The sequence below is a fragment of the Caretta caretta genome, chromosome 18 (assembly GCF_965140235.1).
Source record: "Caretta caretta isolate rCarCar2 chromosome 18, rCarCar1.hap1, whole genome shotgun sequence".
Lineage (NCBI taxonomy): Eukaryota > Metazoa > Chordata > Testudines > Cheloniidae > Caretta > Caretta caretta.
Genome location: NC_134223.1, coordinates 9,439,459 through 9,464,655, shown reverse-complemented (window position 1 = coordinate 9,464,655; position 25,197 = coordinate 9,439,459). Strand labels below are relative to the sequence as shown.

Here is a 25,197-nt window from a genome sequence, read left to right as displayed (position 1 = left end):
AACTGGCAGTGGGCGTGGCTAGAAACATCCTGTCAACATGGATAGTATGTTGCTGAAGCAGAGCCCTACCCTAAGTATAGGGTAGAATCCGTAGTAAACAGCCATGGTCTACATAACTGTGCAGTGAATTTTTCCAAGATCCTTTCAGCGAGGGATAAAGCCCACCCCCACTTCCCATTTACAGATAGCACCTGTAGGTGCTGCCATCCACAAACAATTAGACTGAACTCTACCAAGTTATGGGATTGTTGCTGATGGCAATTTGTGCTCAAAACACCATTAACTTATCAGGGTTTTGAGGTAACTGTTTTTTCCAGGGCTAGAATTTACTTTGATTTTCCTGAATCTTCCCAGATCCTTTGCCTTTTGTGGGTCCTTCTGTGTGGGACCATTTCGGTATTGTTGTATGGCACCTATAAAGATTCAAATTAGGTGGCTGGTTATGTTAGTCAGCTGATACACTTTCTGGTATGTTAGCTATGAAAGCACATATCTCAGTGACTCAGAAATTGGCACCATAAAATGAATGGTGCCAATTTCTATAAGCAGATTTACTCCAGTGCAATACAAATTTGCAATTGATATTTCCATTATATTTTACAAGTGAATGGAGAAGAGGCCTGAAATCAAACATTTTTAAAAGCATTGCAAACGACTTACGAGACCCATGCTACATGGGCAGCTTGTTCCTGTGTAGTGAGTCACTGACACACAGTGTCTCACTGCCCAGTTCTAACGATCTCCTTGAAATAAGGATATAAGGGACCAAGAAAATGTTCAGAACTTCCGTGAATATGTTGAACAATCCTGGTGCTTGGTTTGTTTCCCAGATGTTCTTTGAAAAACTAGACTTAATGGTTATCCTTAGTGGTGGAGTATGAGAATAAACTGAGCCTTGAGGGCTGGACTGGAAGGAGCTGACGATGCTTTCAGGACCACATCCAAACAAATATTTAGCATGCAACAGAAGAGTAAATCTGAAAGGCCAAGACCCAATATGAATTAACCCACAGGTCACTATGGCATTAAGTCCTGTGAACAGAGACAAAACCAGCATCCGTGGATTCATTCATTGTAACAGCACAGTCACCACTTTATTGTGCAGAGGAAAATGAACTAACTTTTGCAAACACCCACAGTACGCAGCTCTAAAGTCTCATGATATTTTCACTACAACACTTGCTGCTGGTTAAAAATTAGTGTTTTCCTTACAACCACAGAATAAGCCCTAGTAGGGAAACAGAAAACCAGGTATATATAATAAGGAACATAGTCAAGCATAACTACGGAAAGAGCCATTAACCCCATGACCTCTTTTCACCACTCTTTCAACCATGATGCAATTCTCTCTGAGCCTGGCACACTGAAATAGTAGCATGTCCCTGGAAGGAATTTTAGATCTGGTTAGAAGAACTAGATCTACACAGTCTAAAAGGCCACATGACTATCTCAATGGTCCAAGTACTGACCTGCTGTGATCAGAGATGTGACTCAGTTGCTTAGTTCAGATCAAGATCTGAATCCAAACTTCTCAAAAGCCTGGGGATATCTGGATTTGGTATTCCAGTTCAGCTCATGCAGGGAACCTTCTAACACTGCAAGCCTGGCTTGTGAAATTCAGATTTGGATATTAGAGTTGAGGAGAGCCCTCAAAGGGATAAAAATGTTGTTATAGCAAATCAATCAGAAAACAGAAATTACTTGTTCTGTATTGAGTGCCTCTATGGCATTTTACATATAATTAGATAAGTACTTTGGCTGTGCATTTTATAACCTACCCCACAGCTCCTGACAGAACTCCTCACAGATAAACAGCTCAATCATGATGCTCTTGGCTGTCATTTTATAAAATGTATCTATGGCTTCAGAGGAATATTATTTTAATAAGAATGATGCTGGTTTCAAATTTAAGAAAACAAAGATTTCATTTTGTTCCATCAGTTCAACTTCCTTTATAGTTCGAACAGAAAATCAGTATGATTCACAAAAGTGCAACTGTAATGCTCTTCTGTAAAGAGCAGCTGTGTTATACTTCCCTCAGTGCATAAACCCTTTTGTACAGGAATTTGCTTCAAGCAGTAAATCTAAATTCTTGGTGTGAATGAAGCTGACCAGATAGCCTTCAAACACTTTCCAAATCATACCAAATCTCATAACAATTCAATGTTGTTTTCTCTACAGGGAAGACAACAACCCTCTGTATACTAATTCTTTCTGTAGGTAAACTCAACCTCTTACATTAACACATACACCAGGCCCGCAGATATTTTTCCTTAAAGTATTTTAGGCTTCCAGAGAGACAGAAGTATTAGACAGATTCCCAAGTGCTTTTAGTAAATGCCATTTATCTACTGCAGGGCCACACACAGAATTGTACCCTTCAGGCAGAATGGTTTCTCCAAGAGAGCAGTAAAAATGCTGCCTCCCAAAGATCTTCGTACTCCAGATTTGCCAAGAAGCACGTCTTCATCTTAGTTTCTACCCTGTTTCTGTCCACCAGTCCATCCATCAGTAAAGTGGCAGCAGATTGGTGAAGAAGCCAGCCAATCATCTTGTCTAGTTTCAGTCTCTTTGGGACTAGAATATTTTCACCCCAGAGGCTTAAGTGGAGCACATTAGCTGCAACTCGAGCAGACAGTCTCTGAAACGAGAAGTGAAAGAAGATCAGCTGAACGACAAAGGTGTTAGAACTGACACATAAGATGTATACTGTTGAAATGCTCCCAAGCATCTTCTCATCTCACCGAACATTCACTTCTAGTTGAAAGGCTTTGTGGGGCTGTTGCTGTCAGGCTACTATACTTGAGCTCCCAGTTCAATCAAGTTCCATTAAATGCCACCCTTTTACAATATAACTTCACTGCAATACGCAAAGAAGTGTCAGGTACCAAGATCTTTATATTGCATCACACTTTCATCAAAGTCCTATCATAGTTTTCTATTATTACCACCAACACAGCGCTTAGGAGCCCTAGTCATGGTCAAGGACCCCATTGTGCTAGGCGCTGTATAGTCTAACACAATACTCTCAGGAAAGTGACTGCTACGCAAGTGACACCCTGTTAAAACCCCACTCATGCCAACAGCTGCAAGGTCTCTCACCTTGTTGGGATCCCGCTGAAGTAGCATCTTTACCACCTGCTTCACATCGAAGGGCACAGTATCTGGCAATGCTGGGAGCTGGTCTTCTTGGTAGCTTCTACTTTCCAGAGAGTACCTTCCTTGGCCATAGAAAGGATTACACAGTCCAAGGATTTCATACGCTATCGCTCCAACGGCCCATGCGTCTGCTTTACTGTAGTCAATCAGGACACCTGGACCAGGTATTGCTGTGACCACCTGCATCAGAAAGACCACAGGAAATATATGGGAAGGTAGAAATACACAGCACAAGTTTGTTTAACCTTCTGATAAATCTTCTATTCATCAACTCAGTTCTTACTTCTGACTAAAGCTTGCACCCAGCTTAGTATTTATAGAGGTATATTACTTGGGCAGCTGAAGAGGGACTCCAGATAGTGGCCTTATAAAGGAACCATGTGTTCCATTTCACACCGCATGAAAGCCAGAAGTATTTCTGCCCAGTATACCAGTGCCAGGCAAGGGATCCCTTACCATATGTTACGACTACTGGTAACGGGGGAGGGAAAGGAAACACAATTAATTTCACCACCACCCAAAGGATGCAGAGGAATGACTACTAGTTTGATAACAATGCAAGAATTGCTACACAGATGCTGTGTAGGAGAACTCACTGTCCTGAGACCCTTGGAAAAGCTAAGCAGAAGAGGGCATACGAATGGAAGGCAGCCAAATTTGGAATTTCTTACTTTTATGCGTAAGATCAACTACCACCTTGTAACACTGATTTTTTTTTCCCATTTTCAGTTGCTCAAGATACCAGCGGGAGATTGCCCAGCGCGGAGCTCTGTAATGGTGTTCTCGTGATGAATTCAACAGCAGATGTGGTTGCCCCATCTCAAAAAAGATATATGGGACATGGAAAAGGTTCAGAAAAGCGCAACAAAAATGATTAGGAGTATGGAACGGCTGTTGTATGAGGAGAGAATAATAGGAGTGGGACTTTTCATCTCGGAAAAGAGACGACTAAGCGGGGGATATGATCGAGGTCTATAAAATCATGACTGGTGTGGAGAAAGTAAATAAGGAAGTGTTATTTACTCCTTCTCATAACACAAGAACTAGGGGCCACCAAATGAAATTAATAGGCAGCAGGTTTAAAACAAACAAAAGGAAGTATTTTTTTCATATAACGCACAGTCAACCTGTGGAATTCCTTGCCAGAGGATGTTGTGAAGGCCAAGACTATAACAGGGTTCAAACAAGAACTAGGTAAGTTCATGGAGATTAGGTCCATCAATGGCTATTAGCCAGGATGGGCAGGGATGGTGTCCCTAGCCTCTGTGTGCCAGAAGCTGGGAATGGGCGACAGTGGATGGATCACTTGAGGATTCCTGTTCTGTTCATTCCCTCTGGGGCACCTGGCACTGGCCACTATCGGAAGACAGGATACTGGGCTAGATGGACCATTGGTCTGACCCAGTGTGGTCATTCTGATGTTCTTATCAGAGACATTTAACCACATGGTAGTGCCAATCAACCAGACCATGAATCCTCTAAGCAATGCTATTGGAGATGGCAATCCATGGCAGGAAGTTCTGTGGGGAGATAAACTAGACAAACAATGCCACACCCACAACAATCTGCAGCAGCCAACATAGCAAATTAGTGGGCACAGTACTAGGCAAAAATGGCAAGATAACCAATAATGAAGAGGCTTTTACCAAGTGTTGACTAAGATGGACGTGTTTGAACGGCATTCGAATTTCTCGTCTTGTGGTGGGGGGGTATATAGAGCAAAGGGGAAGGTTTGGTGTTCCCCAAATCCATTACTTTGGACCTAATCCTGCTCCTATCTATGTTAATGGACTTTACTGGATCCTACACTTCCAACAGCACTACACATATGTAACTACCTAATACAGGCTATAATTACTTACTGAGACTCATACACATGAGAAATTACCTCAGGTGCCATAAGACAGCCATTGCCTCCCCGATCCACATACCAGCTGGTGAAAGGCAAACTCAAGCCAATATTTTCATCTGCCAAACAGCAACCAAAATCTGTGATCACCAGCCAGGGACAGCCAGCTGTAAACATCACAGGTTAACAAAGTCAGCACCCAATTGAGATGTGCAGTGTACAATACTTGGCCATATTAGATACCACACATCATATCAGAAAACTGACTATTAATCAGCACAAGCAGTCTCATTCCTTACAGGAATCTATATTACTGCAGACCATTTCTGCATCTCCTCTCTTCAGTATTAAAAGTTAGAACACTGGGGACATTTGTAAAGTAAAAGGTTTGCCCATTTCTCTGTATAAAGAATCAGTTATCCATCCAGAGGTTTCTCAGACACCTCAGTGATTCTCCCAAATTCAGCAGTCTGGGACTCACGCTCCACACACACAGTACTTTCAGTTTCATAGAATCATAGAATCTCAGGGTTGGAAGGGACCCCTGAAGGTCATCTAGTCCAACCCCCTGCTCGAAGCAGGACCAATTCCCAGTTAAATCATCCCAGCCAGGGCTTCGTCAAGCCTGACCTTAAAAACCTCTAAGGAAGGAGATTCTACCACCTCCCTAGGTAACGCATCAGCAGTTTCTGAGGTTGCATGGAGGAAAACACTCGTGTTCATTTAAACAGCTTCCATCGTAACTTGGACACCCAGCGAGTGAGGTACAGTACCAATGTACAGCAGAGATGGGCAGAACGGAAGCATATTCCTAGATATAAAATGCAGTGTAAGAATTAGAGCTGCTGCTGAGTGATAAGAGAAAACAGACTGATGTGCCAGGTCTGACTGAGTCCCACTCTGACTTCAGAGAAGATACACAAGGTTAAGAATTAATCAGGGATGGAAGGAATCTTTGGTACAGAGTCAGGGAGCTGGCAAATGTTTGAGCTAGTTAATGGTTACTCTGCTGATGCCAAGTCAAACATTGCAAAAGAGAATAATTGATTTTCAGAGACTGAAGTTTTAATCATTACCATCTGCATTCGGTATAGCTCAAACAAGGCTTCAAGAAAACGAAACCTATGTTAGTAGGACCTCTAAAAATCTTCTACAGCAGGATTTTTAATTACACAGATCTAGGCACTTCCTATTGTTCCCTGTTCGTCTGAACCTCGGTCACACTGAAACAGTGCTCAGGTAATTAAAATTTCAGTTAAAGAGAGTGACAGCAAACCAACAAAATGCTGTTCCCTCTGGTCTCAGCTAATGATCCGAAGGTACAATATCACTAACCTATCTCTGCTGTGGGATTTTAGAAATTGCCTGGCAAGTTACAATGACAGAGACCATGGACATGAAGCTTTTGCGTCATAAATGTTGTAGTACAGGCTAGTGCATGCCCCTTTGCTCTCTGTTTAAGCAGTCATTCACTTAGTAATTTTTGCAACATATCTTGTTAACAGTGCTTTGTCCTTCCATAGCACCTTTCATCTGATGATCTCCAAGCATGTAACAGACACTGAACAAACACCACAACACCCCTGTGAGGCTGCGAATCATTATCTCCATTTTACTGATGGGGAAACTGAGGCACAGAGACGCTAAGTGACTTTCCCAGCTGTCACAACAGCAGCATGTGGTAGAGCCAAGAACAGAACCTAGGAGTCTCAACTCCCCTAAACAAAGGCTGTAACATCTAGGCTCACTTCCTTCCCCATTAAACACCGTGGATGTGATTTTCAAAAGCATCTAAGGCCTGGTCTACATGGGGGGGATCGATCTAAGTTATGCAACTTCAGCTACGTGAATAACGTAGCTGAAGTTGACATACGTAGACCTACTCACTGTGGTGGACTCACTGCAGTGAGTCGACTGCTGCCGCTCCCCCGTCGACTCCACCTGCGCCTCTTGCGGCGGCGGAATACAGGAGTCAACGGGAGAGCGCTTGGAGGTTGATTTATCGCATCTAGTCTAGATGTGATAAATCGACCTCCGCTGGATCAATCGCTGCCCACCGACGCAGCGGGTAATAGAGACATAACCTAAGGCTACGTCTACACTACCGCAGGATCGACACTCCGGTGACCGATGCACTGGGAGTCAATTTAGCGGGTCTAGTGAAGACCTGCTAAATCAACAGCAGAGCGCTCTCCGGTCAACCCTGGTACTCCACCAGGAACGAGAGGAGTAAGGTAAGTCGATGGGAGAGTGTCTCCTGTCGACCCAGTGCAGTATAGACACCACAGTAAGTCGACCTCAGCTACGTCGACTCCAGCTACGTTATTCACATAGCTAGAGTTGTGTAACTTAGGTTGACTTACCACGGTAGTGTAGACATAACCTAAGTGACTTATATCAGGGGATAGCTATGTTAGTCTGTATCCAAAAAACAACAAAGAGTCCAGTGGCACCTTAAAGACTAACAGATTTGAGCATAAGCTTTCATGGGTAAAAACCCCACTTCTTCAGATGCATGGAGTGAAAATTACATATGCAGACATAAATATACTGACAAAGTGTGTTTATCAACGATCTGCAACCTATCCTGGAAAACGATCCCTTACTCTCTCAGACCTTGGGAGGCAGGCCAGTTCTCGATTACAGACAGCCCCCCAACCTGAAGCAAATACTCACCAGCAACTACACACCACACCACAGAAACACTAATCCAGAAACCAATCCCTGTAGCAAACCTCGTTGCCTACTCTGTCCCCATATCTACTCTGGCGACACCATCAGAGGACCCAACCACATCAGCCACACCATCAGAGGCTCATTCACCTGCACGTCTACTAATGTTATATATGCCATCATGTGCCAGCAATCCCCCTCTGCCATGTAAATTGGCCAAACCGGACAGTCCCTACATAAAAGAATAATGGACACAAATCGGACATCAGGAATGGTAACATACAAAAGTCAGTGGGAGAACACTTCAATCTTCCTGGACATTCTATAACAGTTTTGAAAGTAGCTATACTTGAAAAAAAACCTTCAGAAACAGACTTCAAAGAGAAACAGCGGAACTAAAATTCATTTGCAAATTTAACACCATTAATTTGGGCTTGAATAGCGACGGGGAGTGGCTGGCTCATTATAAAAGCAGCCTTGCCTGTCCTGGAATTGACACCTCCTCATCTATTGTTGGGAGTGGACTATATCCACCCTGATCGAATTGGCCCTGTCAACACTGGTTCTCCACTTGTGAGGTAACTCCCTTCTCTTCATGTGTCAGTTTATTTATGTTTGCATCTGTAATTTTCACTCCATACATCTGAAGAAGTGGGGTTTTTATCCACGAAAGATTATGTTCAAATAAATCTGTTAGTCTTTAAGGTGCCACTGGACTCCTTGTTGTTTAAGTGACTTAGTAGCCCAAGTCCCAATACAAGTCAAATTACTTTTGTAAACTCTCTATTCATCTCCAGCTGGACTCAGCAAGCTACATACCAGAATCAAATTCAACCAGGATATTGTCAGATTTTAAATCTCTGTGTGCTATTCCATGACGAACAAGATGATCCACGCCTTCCAGTAACTGTAAGATCATCAAGGTGCTGAGGTGGGCATCTGAATTCCTCTCGCTCAAGTACTGGCGCAGGGTGCATGGATAACTAGACAGATTGAGAAAGACAATCATAGAATCATAGACTATCAGGGTTGGAAGGGACATCAGGAGGTCATCTAGTCCAACCCCCTGCTCAAAAGCAGGACCAATCCCCAATTTTTGCCCCAGATCCCTAAATGGCCCCCTCAAGGATTGAACTCACAACCCTGGGTTTAGCAGGCCACAGCTCAAACCACTTAGCTATCCCCCCCCCCCAATATTTAATTCAGTATTCTACCACTATAAAGCAAATATTCAGTTCAACATTAGTGGCATCTGCTTAGAGATACTTCATTGTTACATTTACTAACATCTCTCTAACCATCCCAAATTCCTTAATCAACCCCAATCCCCCCTCATCCCCAGTACACAAAAACATCTGCTAATGTTTTGGCACATGGCATGCTATCTCAAATCTGGGACCTCCATCAGGGCTTCCATACTTCTAGAACTGGAAATAAAAGCATCCTCTCTAAAAGTAGGAGGCTCACAGGGTGTTGTACAATGAGATTTCTTAGGTATTTTATTTACAAAGGGTTCTTCTGTGTCCTCCTTTGTATTCTGAAGGAAAGAGAGGGAAGTGTGTTATTACAGAATAGACAGTCTTGGTGGGAAGGGACATGATTCAGAGAAGGAAGAGTTTTTCTGGAGCCAGGTTGGTCAAAATAGCAAAAAGTGGGGGAAATGGAGATATCCCCCTACAAAGTGTTTTATAAAAAAATGGAGAGATAATTTGGAACCCAATGCTTGTGTCTCAACTGAAAAGCAACAGCTGATCAGAAAGAAAGAGAAAACCCAGAGTTACTGGGTCCTGATGAGTCACTTTTGCCTTAATTTTGCCTTCGTGTACAGCTGAGTAGGTAGGGTTAGAGAACCAGAATATCTGAAAATTGGGAAAGTGTTTGAAGTTTCTAAAATGAGTTAATTAAATTAATTATTTAAAAGAGTAACTAGCCTTCATTGTTTGACAAGATTTAAAGCCTCAGGAACTGGGGAAAGATCACAGGATATTTCTTAAAGTGTTCTTTGATCCATGGCAATGAACCAGACCAAGACTTCACAAGGCCTTGTGTTGCCTATCTGGCAGCTGCAGAATACAGAGCCTCGCAGCACAGCCACACTAGAAATCTGAGTACTTTGCAAAGCTCATCTCTACCTACTTCTTCATCACTAAGAAGAGCGTGCGGCTGTGACCGATCCCACGGGGGTTCAGACTTAACGGGAGAACATCTGGATAGTCCACATATGCTCCAGGTAGCAGAGGAACTGAGGATGTAAAAGCTCGGATCACCTGGATTATATTCGGATGAGGTTCCAACCTCTTCTTCCCAAAAACAGGTCTCCTGTTTCAACATAATTTGTGAATCACATCAGACAAAGAAATTAAAACCCAACAGCTACAGTAGGATGGTGAATTACGGACACTTTCATTTTTGTTATTCTTACTAAAATCTTATTTTTCATTAATACAGCACTTTTCCTCCTAAAGGATCCCAAAGCAGTTTATAAACTCACTCATTCTAAAACAAACAATGTTGGCAAGTTAAAATTGAGGTTAGAAAGTGCAGTTTAAAACAAGATGTACCTTAAAAGTGTCTATAAAAAATACTCAACCACTCTCAAACATGAAACGCTCTGGATACCACAAGTTTACAAACAAGTCTAACAATCGTTCAACAGATAACTTTCCTAACCAAGCCCCCAGTCCTACAAACTAATCCATACAGGCAGGTTCCTGCACTCACATGAAATCCCACTGACTTCAATAGGGATCCACAAAGTAGACTCATTGCCTATATTGAGTCCCATTGAGCTAAACAGCGCTCCATACAGACACCAGCATATGCCTGCATGACTCAGACTTCTTGCAAATCCCCACTCCTATTGTTATTAGCGGGCAATCCCCAGCAGATCAAGGGTAGTCAATGGACTCTGGCTTTATAGATCTGACCCACTGACCATAATTAAAACTACAATTTGGCTCTTTCCACCAAATGTGTTAGATCCCCTTGCTCTAATAACCCAAAACAGCCAACCTCTATTTTCTGCAAGGTGCAGTTTAATGTTACACCATAAGAGGGCATTCAAAACATTTGTTTTATCGGCTATTAAAAAAAAGAACTGCATTGAGAAAACAGAATTTTCCACAAATTTGATTGCTGAACATGAGCCAACAGTTGCCTACATTAGAAAATAAGCCCCACTGAGAATCATTAAAAGCAAAATGTAACCCTTTATTTTAATCCAAAATAAGCCCTTAAGCCTCCAAAATAACCCTTTAAGTGCTAGTGTTCTAAATTATTAACAGAGGAGTAGAGTTAGTGAAAGAGACCTGACTCTCAATAAGATTAAGGAGAAAACTAGGACTGGCTTTGAAAAAAAATGAATTTATTACTAGAAGCAGATCAAGATCAAGGGGATACCAAACCAGGAAATCTATGCTTTGATGTACACAGTAAGTGCCCATTAAAATGAATGAGAGTTACACACATGTATCTAGAGCAAAACAGACCTCTCTTTTCTCTCATCCCCTGAATGCAAAATATCTGTCTGGTTTGTCTGTTACACTCCTAGGCTAGCTATATACCTAGCAGTGTTTATTATCTATTTGTACTGGCAGCAGAGGTGTATTTGAAATTTAAAACCGATGATCTGGATTCTGGATTACATTGTTTAAACTGGAAAAAAAAAAAGGGTCTTTTTTAAAAGGACACCGATTTAAAAAAAACCAAAACAACCCTTTTCTGTGTTCACCTCTTAGATGACAAAATGTGAAAGAATTTTAAAATTCTAATTTACTTTCCTGTATTTATTTACTTTTCTCTTCGCTCAGTATGTGAAAACAGAGTAAGCCATTTTCACTTTTGTTTCTGGTCGGTTTTGAGTAAACTCCATTGACATGTTGTTGTTGTTATTAATTACTTGTACTACCACAGCACCTAGGAGCCCCAATCACAGGCCAGAACCGATTATGCTAGGCGCTGTACAAAGAACAAACAGTTATGGTGCTATTCTCTCCTCCAAATCCCTATGAACTAATTCTCCAAAACTGTGTTTAGGGTTCCCAGTACTTCCGGAGGTGCCATCATTTAGTTGAAATGTACAACAGAGGTCCTGACCACTTGTGGTCACTAATAATTCCATGGCCCTTTTTCTTTTTTTGGCAAGTGTAGAAGAGTCAGCCCCAGTATTCTGGCCAAGGTCCAGACTGAGTGATTAAATCCCCTACGTAGCATCAAGTGGATGCAGTTTTTCTCTTAACTTCCTCTATTTAGATACTCTGTGGTATGCCTGTGTACTCTAAACCACCACTGAATTTCAGAGGTCTGATGAAGTGATTTCCACACATATTGTACAAATATACAAGTACAATGAGTAAAATGCGTAAGCCACATTGGGATTTGGATGAAAGGTACCTCAGATCCTGAATGTATCAGTACTGTTCCATCTTCTGGGGGGATTTTAATGATGGCAATAGCTATTGCAGGGAAACACAGCCCCCTGAATTCAGGTCTTGATAGACATGTGAAAGGGGGAGTTGATTTTCCAATTTTTTGTATCTGAAATTTATGGGCTTCACAGATTCTTATAATAAACTTGTGTTCTTAAAACATGCTAATAAAGGCTCTCTGATCACCTTTAAGGACCAAAAAAAGCATCTACTAATAAAACATACCTGTGGCAAGCAACAGCTCCGTATTCCCCAGACAAGGCAGAACCACTCGCTGGAACGAGCTCCTGTCTCATGGTGCTGAGGATAGCTTCACTTGAAGAACCAGCCTACAACAGCAGTTACATAGAACGTTGTATTCAAACCTGAGCTTTAAAATCATCCAATCTAAATACCAACACTGGAAACAGATAACTCTGAAGCTCAGTAAATGCAGGCTAGAAATAAGGGGTAATTTTTAACAGCGCAGGTGTAGTGGGTTCCTCATCATTTGAAATTTTCAGAATAAAACTAGATGTCTTTCTAAAAAATATTTCCAAGCTCAGCTACAAGATACAGGTTTGATTCAGGAATTACTGAGTGAAATTCTATGGCCTTTGTTATGCTGGAGGTCAGAATAGATGATCATAATGGTCCATTCTGGGTTTAAAAAAGAAAATCTATGAATCCCAACAGATTTAAGGGATCACTAGTTTGGAAGACTCCTCATGCATAGGCGGCGACTCTGTGAGTGCTCCAGCCCTGGAGCACCCATGGGAAAAAAATGGTGGATGTTTAGTACCCACTGGCAGCCCCCCATCAATGCCTCTCTTCCTCCCCAGAGCCTCCTGCCTGCTGGTGGGCCCCGCTGATCAGCGCCTCCCCCTCCCTTCCTGTGCCTACTGCCTGCCACAGATCAGCTGTTTTGCAGCAGGCGCTGGAGGGAGGGGGCAGGAGCAAGGGCACAGTGCGCTCGGGGGAAGGGGCGGAACTGGGCGGGGAAGAGGCGGGGTGGGGGAGGAGCGGGGGTGGGAAGAAGCATGGCCGGTGTGGGGCATTGGGGGAAGGGGTAGAGTGGGGGAGGGGCCTGGGCGGAGCCAGGGGGAGCACCCCAGCAGATTAGAAACTCGGTGCCTATGTCCTCATGTTCAGACTGGGATGGGTACAGTGAATTTTCCATGGAGAATCTCTGGGATAGTTACTTCGGGATATGGCTGATCACAGAATCATTTGGGCTGGAAGAAACTTATGAAAAGAGATCTGGTCCACCCACCTAATTGTGCGGGGCCTCCAGTGGGTAATTTAGCTATCCAGCTTCCACGAAGCATTACTGGTTTCATACCTAAAATGTCCCCAGCAAATGGACATCTAAGTTTTATCCTTGAGTATCTCTAAAAGCAAGTGATTCCTCAAACTTCTTTAGCAGTATTTTTCCATTTCCTGCTAGTTCTTAACATTTCTCCAAGTTTCTCTTAATATTAAACAAAATAATTTTTTCCCAGAAAATACTGTCAATATTGTCAAGACACAATAGACAAACCAGCAGTGACACACAGATGTCATGCTGATGCTGACTCCCATAGGAAGATTTTTGATGAGCATTAATTACCTCCCCGAGTGACTGTTCATTAACAATCTGTGTTTCCATTGCTATAGATCAACAACTTTGTTCCAATGTACTAATTGTGCACAAAATAATTAGAGCTTTCAACACATCTGTGGTAAACATTTCACTCAGACTTCGCAAGTGTCAAACAGGAAGACTAAAGACTCACTCCTTACCGAAATGTTCCACATCATTTTGATAGCTAATGGGAAAGCAGCTCTTTGCTGGTTTGTTTGTATAGGTTTCGTTTCTGCAGGGTGGATAACTGAGCCATGATCCCACTGTGCATCTGGACTCTTCCCTTCTAAAGGCTTGCTGTCTTCACTTCTTTGGTAGTTAGAAGACAAAGGAATAGCTGCTTCATATACCGCAGCACTGCACCCTTTCCCAATGGGTTGCCCAATAAGGTACTCTTCCAGTTTGAAGCCCTGCCAGCGGAAAGTGCTCAGTGGATCTTTCAGTGGCTTGTTCTTTCTGATAAATATGGTCTGAAAGGAAAGTGAAAAATCACTCAATTATTCCACACTTTAAAAAATAGAGAACTACTTTGCTATGTTAAATTATATTATTGTATGTGCTCCAGGGTGTGCATACAAGTATATATACCACATGGCCAGCACAGTCGTCATTTCAAAGCTTTATATCTTCTATTATGTTAAACTACAATCCAGTTGGGCACTTACAAAACACATGGTGGATCCAATTTACAAACTCACGACATCCAAATCCTGCATATGCATGCTTCAGATTGGAATATAGGCATATAAAGCAGATAATACTTTGTGTTTCTGTAGCACCCTTTATCTGAAGACCTCAAAGCACTGTATAAATATTAAGCCTCACAGCAATATAAGGTAAGTAAAATATTATCCATACCCTACAAGTGAAGGGACAATAGCCAGGTTCACACTAGAAACTTTTGCTGGCAGAGCAATGTCAGTTAGGGATGTGATATTTTTTGCAACTTTCTCTGTCCGCAAAAGCCCCACTGTAGACACAGCTATACCAGCATAAAAACTGCTTTTGCCAGCATCACTCATATTGCTTGCCGAACTGATAAGTTGTGCTGAGAAAAGCTCTTTGCAGGTACAGGCTGTGTCTACACTGTGAAGGTTTTGAGGGTATCGTTATCCAACAAGTTTTTATTTAAGGTGTTTTTCAACCAATACTACAGACAAATACATGTGTTTGCTCAGAAGAGGAAAAAGAAAAACATTTATTCATCTACAGCAGTGGTTCCCAAACTTTTTCCGCTGCTTGTGCAGGGAAAGCCCCGGCGGGCCGGGCCGGTTTGTTTACCTGCCGCATCCGCAGGTTCGGCCGATCACAACTCCCAGTGGCTGCGGTTCGTTGCTCCAGGCCAATGGGAGCTGCTGGAAGCAGTGCGCGTCCACAGGTTCGGCTGATCGTGGTTCTCAGTGGCTCCGGTTCGCTGCTCCAGGCGGCGCAGGCCGAGGGATGTACTGGCTGCCGCTTCCAGCAGCTCCCATTGGCCTGGAGCAGCGAACTGCGGCCACTGGGAGCCGCGATTGGCTGAACCTGCAGACGCGGCAGGTAAACAAATCGGCCCGGCCCGTCAGGGGCTTTCCCTGCACAAGCGGCGGAACAACTTTGGGAACCACTGAACTACAACATAAGCAAATAAAGTCTGCAGAGAAAGATCTGGCCAGCTTCTGTAACAGGGATTTTTACTGTGCTTCCCTCCCTCTCTGAATGAATAAAATGTTTAAAAATAAAACCTAGTTAAGAACAATGGCAAATAGAATGCCAATGCCCTAAAGCTTTCATGGCAGCTGAAAATGATAGTTGGTTAGAGGAGAAAGAATCAATGAGGGGGAAATGTTTGGGGGTTGATGGAAAGAGACACAAAAAGGGGAAAAGGACTTCAGGATCAGAAATTAAGAATTAAGATATTGAAGAAACAAGTTGTGATGAAGTGGGAATTTTCTGTAATGTTTTTATGACGCTGAGGCATGCCTCAGTGTCCCTCTGAGTGAGGCAGTGGTAGTCGGTGGGTGCAAAAGGGTTAACAAAGCTCCTGGAACAGCACAAGAGACAGAAGGTATGAGTGTGCCACTTTGCTGTCTGGGAGGAATGAATATAGTCCTTAAAGAACTGGCTCAAACTGATCCAAATCAACAGAGGGCCCACAAAACAAAGAGATGCCCCAACCACTGAACAATCAACACTTAACAGGAGGAAACCCTGGCAGGCAGGAACTGAGCTGGAGAATAAGGTGTCAGCTGACTGGAAAAACAGGAGCCTAGACTGGGGAGACAAAAGGGGAACAGAGGGAGAGAGCCAGGGGAACTCCATCCTAGCTTGGCTGGCTCATCATGGCACTGGTTTGACCAGAGTGAACTATATGGTTTAACTTCATTTCTCTGGGCTAACCTAAGGACTTCCAGATTCTGTAGCCAGATGACCAATAAATGGTTACTTGGCATTGGAAAGGCTTCCTGTGTCTCTGTAAATGCTCCCTGAGAGCACTGGGCCCTAAAGTGGCACAGTACAGGCCTCCCACAAGTCTGGTTGGGTGGATTCCCTGCAGGGAGCCAGAGAGAAAGGCAGGAAACACTGGTGCCGAAGGCCTAGTCTTGAAGACCATGGGCCTGCCCCTATGGAACTGTGTGGGTCCTTGGGGCCCACTACACTAACGGGGTCACTCCCAGGAGACGGAGGCATAGACCAGACCCAATGACTTTGTGACAGGAGTACACCTCAGAAAGGAAAGGAAACTAAAACGCCAATCCTGCAATGAGACCTGCATGAGTACAGGAGTCAATATGCATGGATGTGACTACAATATCAGGGCCCAAGGCCTGGTTTACATTAGGGCTGTCGATTAATCGCAGTTAACTCATATGATTAACTCAAAAAAATTAATCACAATTAAAAAAATTAACCACGATTAATCGAACTCTTAATAGAATACAAACTGAAATTTATTAAATATTTTGATGCTTTTCTACATTTTCAGATATATCTATTTCAGTTACAACACAGAATAAAAAGTGTACAATCCTCACTTTATATTAGTTTTTATTACAAATATTTGAATTGTAAAAATTATGTAAAAATAGTATTTCAATTCACCTCACACAAGTACTGAAGCGCAATCTCTTTATCATGAAAGAGCAACTTACAAATGTATTTTTTTGTTACGTAACTGCACTCAAAAACAATGTAAAATTTTAAAGCCTACAAGTCCACTCAGTCCTACTTTTTGTTCAGCCAATTGCTCAGACAAACAAGGTTGTTAACATTTGCAGAAGATAATACTGCCTGCTTCTTGTTTACAATGTCACCTGAAAGTGAGAACAGGCATTTGCATGGCACTTTTGTAGCTGGTGTCACAAAATATTTATGTGCCAGATGCGCTAAAGATTCATATGCCTCTTCATGCTTTGGCTATCGTTCTAGAAGACATGCTTCCATGCTGATGATGCACATTAAAAAAAAAAAAAAGCATTAATAAAATTTGTGACTGAACTCCTTGGGGGAGAATTGTATGTCTCCTGCTCTGTTTTATGGACATTCTACCATATTTTGCATATTATAGCTGTCTTGGATGATGACTCAGCACATGTTGTTCATTTTAAGAACACTTTCACTGCAAATTTGACAAAATGCAAAGAAGACTGATACCCTTGTGAAGTTTCTAAAGATAGCTACAACACTCAACCCAAGGTTTAAGAATCTGAAATGCCTTCCCAAACCTGAGAGGGATGAGGTGTGGAACATGTTTTCAGAAGTCTTAAAAGAGCAACATTCTGATGCAGAAACTACAGAACTCAAACCACCAAAAAAGAAAATCAACCTTCTGCTGGTGGTATCTGACTAAGATGATGAAAATGAACATCTGTTGGTCCACACTGCTTTGGATCGTTATTGAGCAGAACCCATCATCGGCATGAACGCATGTCCTCTGGAATGGTGGTTGAAGCATCAAGGGACATGTGAATCTTTCGCGTATCTGGCATGTAAATACCTTGCGATGCCAGCTACAACAGTGCCGTGCAAACGCCTGTTCTCACTTTCAGGTGACATTGTAAACAAGAAGCAGGCAGCATTATCTTCTGCAAAAGTAAACAAATTTGTTTGTCTGAGCAATTGGCTGAATAAGCAGTAGGACTGAGTGGACTTGTAAGCTGTAAAGTTTTACATTGTTTTATTTTGAATGCAGGTTTTTTTGTACATAATTCTACATTTGTAAGTTCAACTTGCGTGATAAAGAAATTACACTACAGTACTTCTATTAGGTGAATTGAAAAATACTATTTCTTTTGTTTTTTACAGTGCAAATATTTTTAATAAAAATAAATATAAAGTGAGCACTGTACAATTTGTATTCTGTGTTGTAATTGAAATAAATATATTTGAAAATGTAGAAAACATCAAAACTATTTAAATAAGTGGTATTCTATTATTGTTTAATCACACGATTGTGATTAATATTTTTAATTGCTTGACAGCCCTAGTTTACATATAAAGTCTCAACAGTTTCACTAAAGCTCTGAAGTTAAACCAATTTAATTAAAGCCACTTTGTGTGTAGACACTCTCATATTAATTTAACTTACACAAAATAAAATAGGAGGGAAGGTACAGTATTTAAGAAGTCGGGGGAGAACAATTTTACAAAACAATGGATGAGGATGGGGTGGGGGCAGCAGGAGAGGAAAAGGAAAAAGCCTCCTGAAAGAGAGAAAAGGCGGTTTTATAGAAGTGTATTTAGAGCTGGTGAAAGGTGCTGGTCTGACAGCCCTCAAGACTGTCAGTCTCCACTTCTCTAGCATGGGCAGCAGCACCAGCGTGCCCATGCCCTAGCATATAGGGACCCTGACCCGTTCTGGGAGGGTGGGGGGTGGAATCTCAGTGCTAAGTCAGTCCTTAGCCCTGCTGCTTGGACCCCCACCCGCTTACTATGCTTCTGTGCAAATGGGGCTAGTCCCCCAAAACCCAACACATTCCTCCTCTGCCACTGGTACCTCGCCAACCCAGACGGGATCCCGTGTCTCCCTGGACTGGAGATGCCCAAAGGACGAACTGGGATTTTCTTTTCTGGGACCCACCCTCCCCAGGGCTCAGTGTGGGGGGCATCAGGCTCCTCCACTCGCCAGGACAGTGTCTGCGACCTAACCGTCCCCTGGTCGCCCCCCCCCCCCCCGCACCTCACAACGGGTCTCCCCCAGACAGTGACAGGCAGCTCCCTAGGACCCTGTCACCCCACACCTTGCCAGGCTGTGACCTGGGTCCCCCTCCAGGACCCCAGGGATGGGGGGGCAGCCCTGGGGGTGGCTACTTCCCCCAAAGGGCAGGGGGCCTTGAAGGGGTCATCCCCTCCCCCAAAAGGAGGGGGCATTAGTGGGATCATCCCCTCCCCCAACACTCCCTCAGGGGGTTGGGGGGGGGACAGCCCTAGGGCCGGCTACTTCCCCCAAAGGGGGAGGCGTTAGTGGGGTCGTCCCCTCCCCCAAAAGGGGGGGCAGTTTGGGATCGGCCCCTCCCCCAACACTCCCTCTGTGGGGTGGGGTGACAGTCCTGGGGCCGGCTACTTCCCCCAAAGGGGGAGGTGTTAGTGGGGTCGACCCCTCCCCAAAAAGGGGGGGCAGTTTGGGGTCGGCCCGTCCCCCAACACTCCCTCAGGGAGCGGGGGGGGCAGCCTGGGGTCGCTCCCCAGAGGACGCAGCTCCCGGGGTCGGGGCCCAGCAGGACGCAGCCCGGGTCCCCCGTTCGCGGGCCGGGCCGGGCCGGGCCGGTCTCAGCCCCGCTCCCGCCCGGGGCCGGGGCCGCACCTGGATGTGGCGGCAGGCGGAGGCGGCCTGTCTCTGCTCCTCCAGCCCCTGCTCCAGCAGCACCAGCCCCAGCCCGAAGGCCAGGCTCAGCCCCCGGGCCCCCCGCGGGCCCCGCAGCAGCAGCTGCCGCCGGAGCCGCCCCGCCAGCCCGGACACGGACTCGCGGAGGAAGCGGTAGCGGGCGGGCGGCGGCGGTGGCAGCAGCCCCCGGGCCGCCGGGGCGGGCGGCAACCGGGGCGGCCCCCAGCGCAGGAGCAGCCCCCGGCCCAGCTGCAGCCCGCGGCCCAGAGCCTGTCGCAGCGCCATGGCCCCGCTCGGCAGCGCCCGCCTCGGCCCAGGCCCGGCCCGGCCCCTGGTTACCCGGGGACCCGCCCGCTGTGACGCGCCCGGCCTGGGGTATGTGTGTGTGTGTGTGTGTCAGTCACGGCAGACGTGGAGTGTGTTGGGGGGTGGGGTCACTACGGGTAGGACCAGGCATGGGTGCTGGTGTGTGTGTCACACTGGGTACGGATTGTGTGTGTTGGGCGTGGTGTGTGTGTGTGTGTGTCACTCTGCGTACGGGTTGTGTATGCTGGGCGTGGTGTGTGTGTGTGTCACTGCGTACGGGTTGTGTGTGCTGGGTGTTGGGTGTGTGTGTGTCACTGCGTACGGGTTGTGTGTGCTGGGTGTTGGGTGTGTGTGTGTCACTCTGCGTACGGGTTGTGTATGCTGGGCGTGGTGTGTGTGTGTGTCACTGCGTACGGGTTGTGTGTGTTGGGCGTGGTGTGTGTGTGTGTGTCACTCTGGGTACGGGTCGTGTATGCTGGGCGTGGTGTGTGTGTGTTGCTCTGCGTACGGGTTGTGTATGCTGGGCGTGGTGTGTGTGTGTCACTCTGCGTACGGGTTGTGTGTGCTGGGTGTGGGGTGTGTGTGTGTCACTCTGCGTACGGGTTGTGTGTGCTGGGTGTGGGGTGTGTGTGTGTCACTCTGCGTACGGGTTGTGTATGCTGGGCGTGGTGTGTGTGTCATTCTAAGTACGGGTTGTGTGCTGCGCCTGGTATGTGTGTCGCTCTGAGTACCGGCTGGGTGCCGGGCATAGTGTGTGTGTGTTACTCTGAGTGTGGGTTGTGTGTGTCAGCCCTTTTGCTGTGTGTCAGTCTGGGCTTTGGGTGTGTGCTCTGCATCAGGGTGGATAAAAATCAATGATTTTTTTTTATTTAAATCAGATTTTTTTGATAAAATGCTTTTTGAGGAAAAAACCTATCTAAAGATAGTTTTAACTAAGCTACATTATAGCTCAAAGATATCTCATCATAGAATAGGGATTATAAATTCTAATTCTATAGTATGAGACAATATATTCATGTAATGTTTAAGAAAAGTTTTATAAATGAGTTCTAATAGTACATGGATTAGGGACCCAATTTTATGGGGTTCCACAGGCTTCTGTATAGATTATTTAGGTTAATCTTTCTATGGGACTCAGTGCTCAGTTTAGAAGATACCATCAGAGATGCTTAGTTTTGCAGTTCTCAAACTGTGGATTTGTGTCTCCAAAGGTAACATGCTTGTTAACAGCAAAAATGTTTTAAAATAAATAATATATAGATGTGAGAAATAACAGACCTCAACCCTATTGTCCCTCTGCAAATTTGTGTACACAGAATCAATCCCTTACCTCTCTCTAAAAGTGCAAAGTTTCAAAAAGTTCAATGAATAGAAGATTGTTGGGGACGGAATAGATCTGGACAAGGAGAAGAAGAAGTCTGGAGATAAATGTGAGAAGTGAGGGACATATGCTTGTTTTGTTAAAATATTATATGTTTGCTGTTGAAGAAAAAAATCCAGAATACTTAATGTTGTTGTTTTAGTTAAATAAAACAATTTAAATGTCTGTCTGGTGATGTTCTGTTCCTAATACAGCATGGCAAGAAAATCCCTCAAATATTAATGATTAACCTGTTGAATTGGAGATAGTTCATCTCCCAATGACTTCATAAATATCTGCTTCAGTTACCTTTGGTAAATGAAATAACCAAACAATCATTCATTTTCTGATATAGCTGTAAAACTAATTTGAAAAGTTTTCAAAATAAATCACTGCTTAAAAATGTATAGAGTGTACCTTCTAAAAATGAAACCTACATCTATCTCTGAGTTGTGAAGAATATGTATTAAGGTTATAACAACCAACAAGAATGCACTTTTAGGTAGAAAACCAGGATTAAATCAAGTCTTCCTGACTAGTGATTTAAATCAATTTGATTTAAATCAAATCCACCCTGCTCTGCATGCTGTGTATGTTACTGTGAGTACAGGTTGTGTACTGTGTTACTCTGGGTAAAGTTGTGTATGCTACAGGCAGCTGTATGTTGTATTGTGTACTGGGCATGGTGTGTGTTGGCCTGGGTATTGAATGTGTACTCTGCATGCTCTGTGTTGTGCTTTTTGTGGATTGCAGACTCTGCTTGGTGTATGTTGCCCTGCGTATGGACTGTGTATGCTTCATGCTGCCATGTGTTACTCTGCATATTCTGTATTGCCCTGGGTATGGATCTCTTCATGAAGTATGGTGCCCTGGGTATAGATTGTGTACTCTGTATGCTGTCGTTGCACCAGGGATCACTGCTGTATACTCTCTTGTTGTGTAAAAAGAAAAGGAGGACTTGTGGCACCTTAGAGACTAACCAATTTATTTGAGCATGAAGCTTTCGTGAGCTACAGCTCACTTCATCGGATGCAGTGTTACACTGAGGGTAATACTGAATGTGTACTCTGTTATGTGTTACTCAGTGTTGTGTGTTACCTGAGGTATGACTGCATATATAGCTTAAATGCTGTGTCGTTCTGTTTTACCGCTAAACTTCTAGGAACTAAAACCACACATGAACCACACGAACCACAGTAAAACCACACACTTTTGTGTGGCTCTGTTCTGTAATAAAACATCAGTTTGATGGAGTAGTGGAATTAGTGACCACATTTATTCTGTTTGGACATTTACAGTAACATATAAATAACCAACAGTGCTTCATGATTAGAAAAATTAACCCATTTTTGTTCACTTCAGATAATTTCATTGTGCCTAATGTAGCACAGTCATAACATCATATTACTCTTGAGACAGAACTTCTAGGGTATTGTCTGGTTCTCACCACTACGTTCCCTTTCCCATCCATTCTCACACACACACACACACACAAATAAAATCAAGAAAAATAAACTAAGGGTAACTAAGAGGAGGATGTTCACAAAGTGTTGAAAATTAAGTTACAATAAACAGCGTAATCTAAATTGCCCAGTTTACTATAGGCTGTTGCTTACTAATAACCTTCATAATAAAGCTTCATATATGAACAAGATAGTCTACTTTGGATTTATTAAACCTTTAGTTTCTCTTCTCTCTTATTTAGTTTTTCTTCTTATCTTTACAAATAACTCGTTTACATTACAGAATTCCTGGATTTGTATGATTTATTGATCTGTGCAATTTTGATCAACAGTAGTGATGGGCCAGAATTAAAACTCCGTGTTAAATTCTCCTCCATTGGAACTTTAGAGGTTTGCATAAAATGAGATCTGGATCCCAACCAGAACTCAATGAATCTTTAGTTTGGTTGTTCTCTAATCACTAGTAAAGAAGTGTACAGCATATAACTTGAGGTAGGAAGATGTGGGGGAGAAGGTGCCCCATTGTATTTGAGTAATATGCTTCAGAATAATGTGGACCCTCTAGTGTATTAGAACTTACATTCTGACCTTATATGAGACTCTTAGGCCAGTCTCAGTTAAACCAGTATAAATCTGGAGTAACTGCATTAATGAATAGTATTTAGCACTATAAAAGCATTTCTCATCCAAGTGTCTCAAATCACTTTGCAAAAAAGGTTAATGCATCATTATCCAGGTGAGGAAACTGAGAAACAGAGTGGTCACGTGACTAGCTCACATGGTTTCGATCAACGGGTGTTTTCCCATGCAAAATGTTTTGTTGACAAATTTCCAACCTGCTCTAACCATGACATCATACTGCCATGTCTGCTAAACCGAACTTGTGAACGTTTGGGATTGGCCGATTCACAGTGAGGCAGATCTGGTTCTTGCCACCCCTTCCCCAGGCCTAGTACAAATGGAAATTATTTGCACTGGAGTTCCCTGAGGATTAAAGAAGTTGAATAACATTCCCTAAGAGGCAGAGTTGGGAAGTATCTGAAATAAATCTTTGTCCTGCAGACAGAAAGCATATGATTGTCTAGAGGTTCTTTACTGCCATTGCAGATCTCTTCAGAACTTCTTCAGATCTTCTGGTCCAAATGACAGGGGCAGGAGCTCTTGAAGAGTCTTGACTATATAGGTCCCATCTGGCTTTGTCATGTAAATGTCCCAGTCTCTACTGAACTAGAAAAAGAGTCAGAGAACTGTCTGTGAATCACACTTGTGCAGAACTGTGAATTGTTCATTGGTATTTACCCAATAGTGAAAACTAGTTAAATAAACCATAAGAAGAAACAATATGTGTGTTTTAAAAAAATGTGGTATCTGTCAAAGTGGCTGGTCATTCTTTTTATGTTTCATTGTCCCATATGATGGTCCTGCACTTCAACCCAGAGGTGGCTGCATTTCACGGGTGGGTGAAGCAATTACTGATCTTTTTATTATATTATTTTTATAGTGCACACAGGCCCTGATCCTGTGATCAAATGTGTCTTGTGCCCAGGTAGATCCAAATGCAGGATCAATGCCAAAGCATGCCCAGCGCTTTACAGATATGCAATAACACAAAGTCACTGCCATGAAGAGCTTACTGTTGAAGGCCATGATCATGCAAATTATTCCTTATGGGTTGATCCCTGCACCTACGGGGAGTCCGCTTTGCACAGGCTCAGGAATCTACCCACCCAGAACTTCAGGAGCAGAAGCTAAAAATGCAGTCATAAAAAGAGTCACACTCCTATAGCTAGTCTTGCACAGAGTCATTTGCTAGAATATTTGCAGAAAGTGGGGGGTGAACACAGTTAAAGTAAAAAGAAAAGGAGTACCTGTGGCACCTTAGAGACTAACCAATTTATTTGAGCATAAGCTTTCGTGAGCTACAGCTCACTTCATCAAAATGAGTATTCTGTTAACTTTTTTTTTACTGCAGCCGGCACCTGGCCCATTGCCCATTAGATTTTGCCATTGTTCGGCATGTTAACACTTGGCTATTTGGCTTGTGTTTGGTTTGTTTCACCATCTTCCTTTTTTCTTTTTGTTTATTCTTGCTGGGGTTTGTTTGTTTGCTTAATGCTTTTGTATTTTCCTAACATTAACTTTGCCTATTCAGACCCCTTTCTCTCCCTGTTCCTATCCTGAGCCTTCTGCCGTGTTTTACACCAAGAGCTCCTTAACCCTCCTTCCAGCTCCCTGCCTGAAGGTCACATCTGACCACTTGTCCCACTTTAGGCTCTTGGCAAGTTCTTAAAGCAACCTCTTCCTTGGTGCAAAGTTTGGAGGCCTTTATAATATAAGCACATTAATGAAACTCTGAGCAACCTTTTAAAGCCTCTACCAGTTGCTAGATTAGAGCCTGATACTTCATTTCTTGGAGAGCCAAAACTGGCTTAAACCTCCAAAGGGAATTTCAGATGCATAAAGTACACGGGATCAGGCCCTCAGGGAACTTTACCTTTGAAATAATGCTGCTTATCCATGTAGGGAATCTGCCATCAGTTAAACATTAGCCATTGAA

General features: G+C 43.5%; 2 protein-coding genes and 1 long non-coding RNA gene across 8 annotated transcripts in view; 1 reads left to right on the top strand and 2 right to left on the bottom strand.

Annotated features, from left to right (window-relative positions):
• Nucleotides 1-1,064: 1,064 nt before the first annotated feature.
• Nucleotides 1,065-19,826, bottom strand: PINK1 (PTEN induced kinase 1). Its single transcript, XM_048825137.2, has 8 exons — nucleotides 19,491-19,826; nucleotides 13,870-14,181; nucleotides 12,334-12,437; nucleotides 9,818-10,000; nucleotides 8,501-8,664; nucleotides 5,048-5,175; nucleotides 3,103-3,339; nucleotides 1,065-2,641 (listed from the first exon to the last, which is right to left on the bottom strand). Exons 1-8 carry the CDS (start codon nucleotides 19,794-19,796, stop codon nucleotides 2,381-2,383), a joined length of 1,695 nt encoding a protein of 564 aa, XP_048681094.2. The 5' UTR covers nucleotides 19,797-19,826; the 3' UTR covers nucleotides 1,065-2,380.
• Nucleotides 19,763-22,678, top strand: LOC142069559 (uncharacterized). The gene is made up of 2 exons (XR_012665448.1): nucleotides 19,763-19,886; nucleotides 21,134-22,678. It is a non-coding gene; the product is annotated as an uncharacterized LOC142069559 (long non-coding RNA).
• Nucleotides 22,422-25,197, bottom strand: part of CDA (cytidine deaminase) — a 17,861-nt gene continuing 15,085 nt past the window's right edge. For all 6 annotated transcript variants that reach the window (XM_048825154.2, XM_048825150.2, XM_048825147.2 and 3 more), the window contains one exon: nucleotides 22,422-23,867. In XM_048825154.2, coding sequence (XP_048681111.1) covers nucleotides 23,754-23,867 — 114 coding nt within the window. In that variant the 3' untranslated portion in view covers nucleotides 22,422-23,753. The remainder of the gene's footprint in view (nucleotides 23,868-25,197) is intronic.

Excerpts from the sequence above, each read along its gene's own strand:
- PINK1 (XM_048825137.2), bottom strand. The coding sequence starts at position 19,796 with ATGGCGCTGCGACAGGCTCTGGGCCGCGGGCTGCAGCTGGGCCGGGGG. Across the intron at positions 3,340-5,047 it reads GCTGTCTTATGGCACCTGAG|GTGGTCACAGCAATACCTGG; the intron begins GTAATTTCTCAT and ends TTTCTGATGCAG. Across the intron at positions 2,642-3,102 it reads TTCAGCGGGATCCCAACAAG|AGACTGTCTGCTCGAGTTGC; the intron begins GTGAGAGACCTT and ends TTCTCGTTTCAG.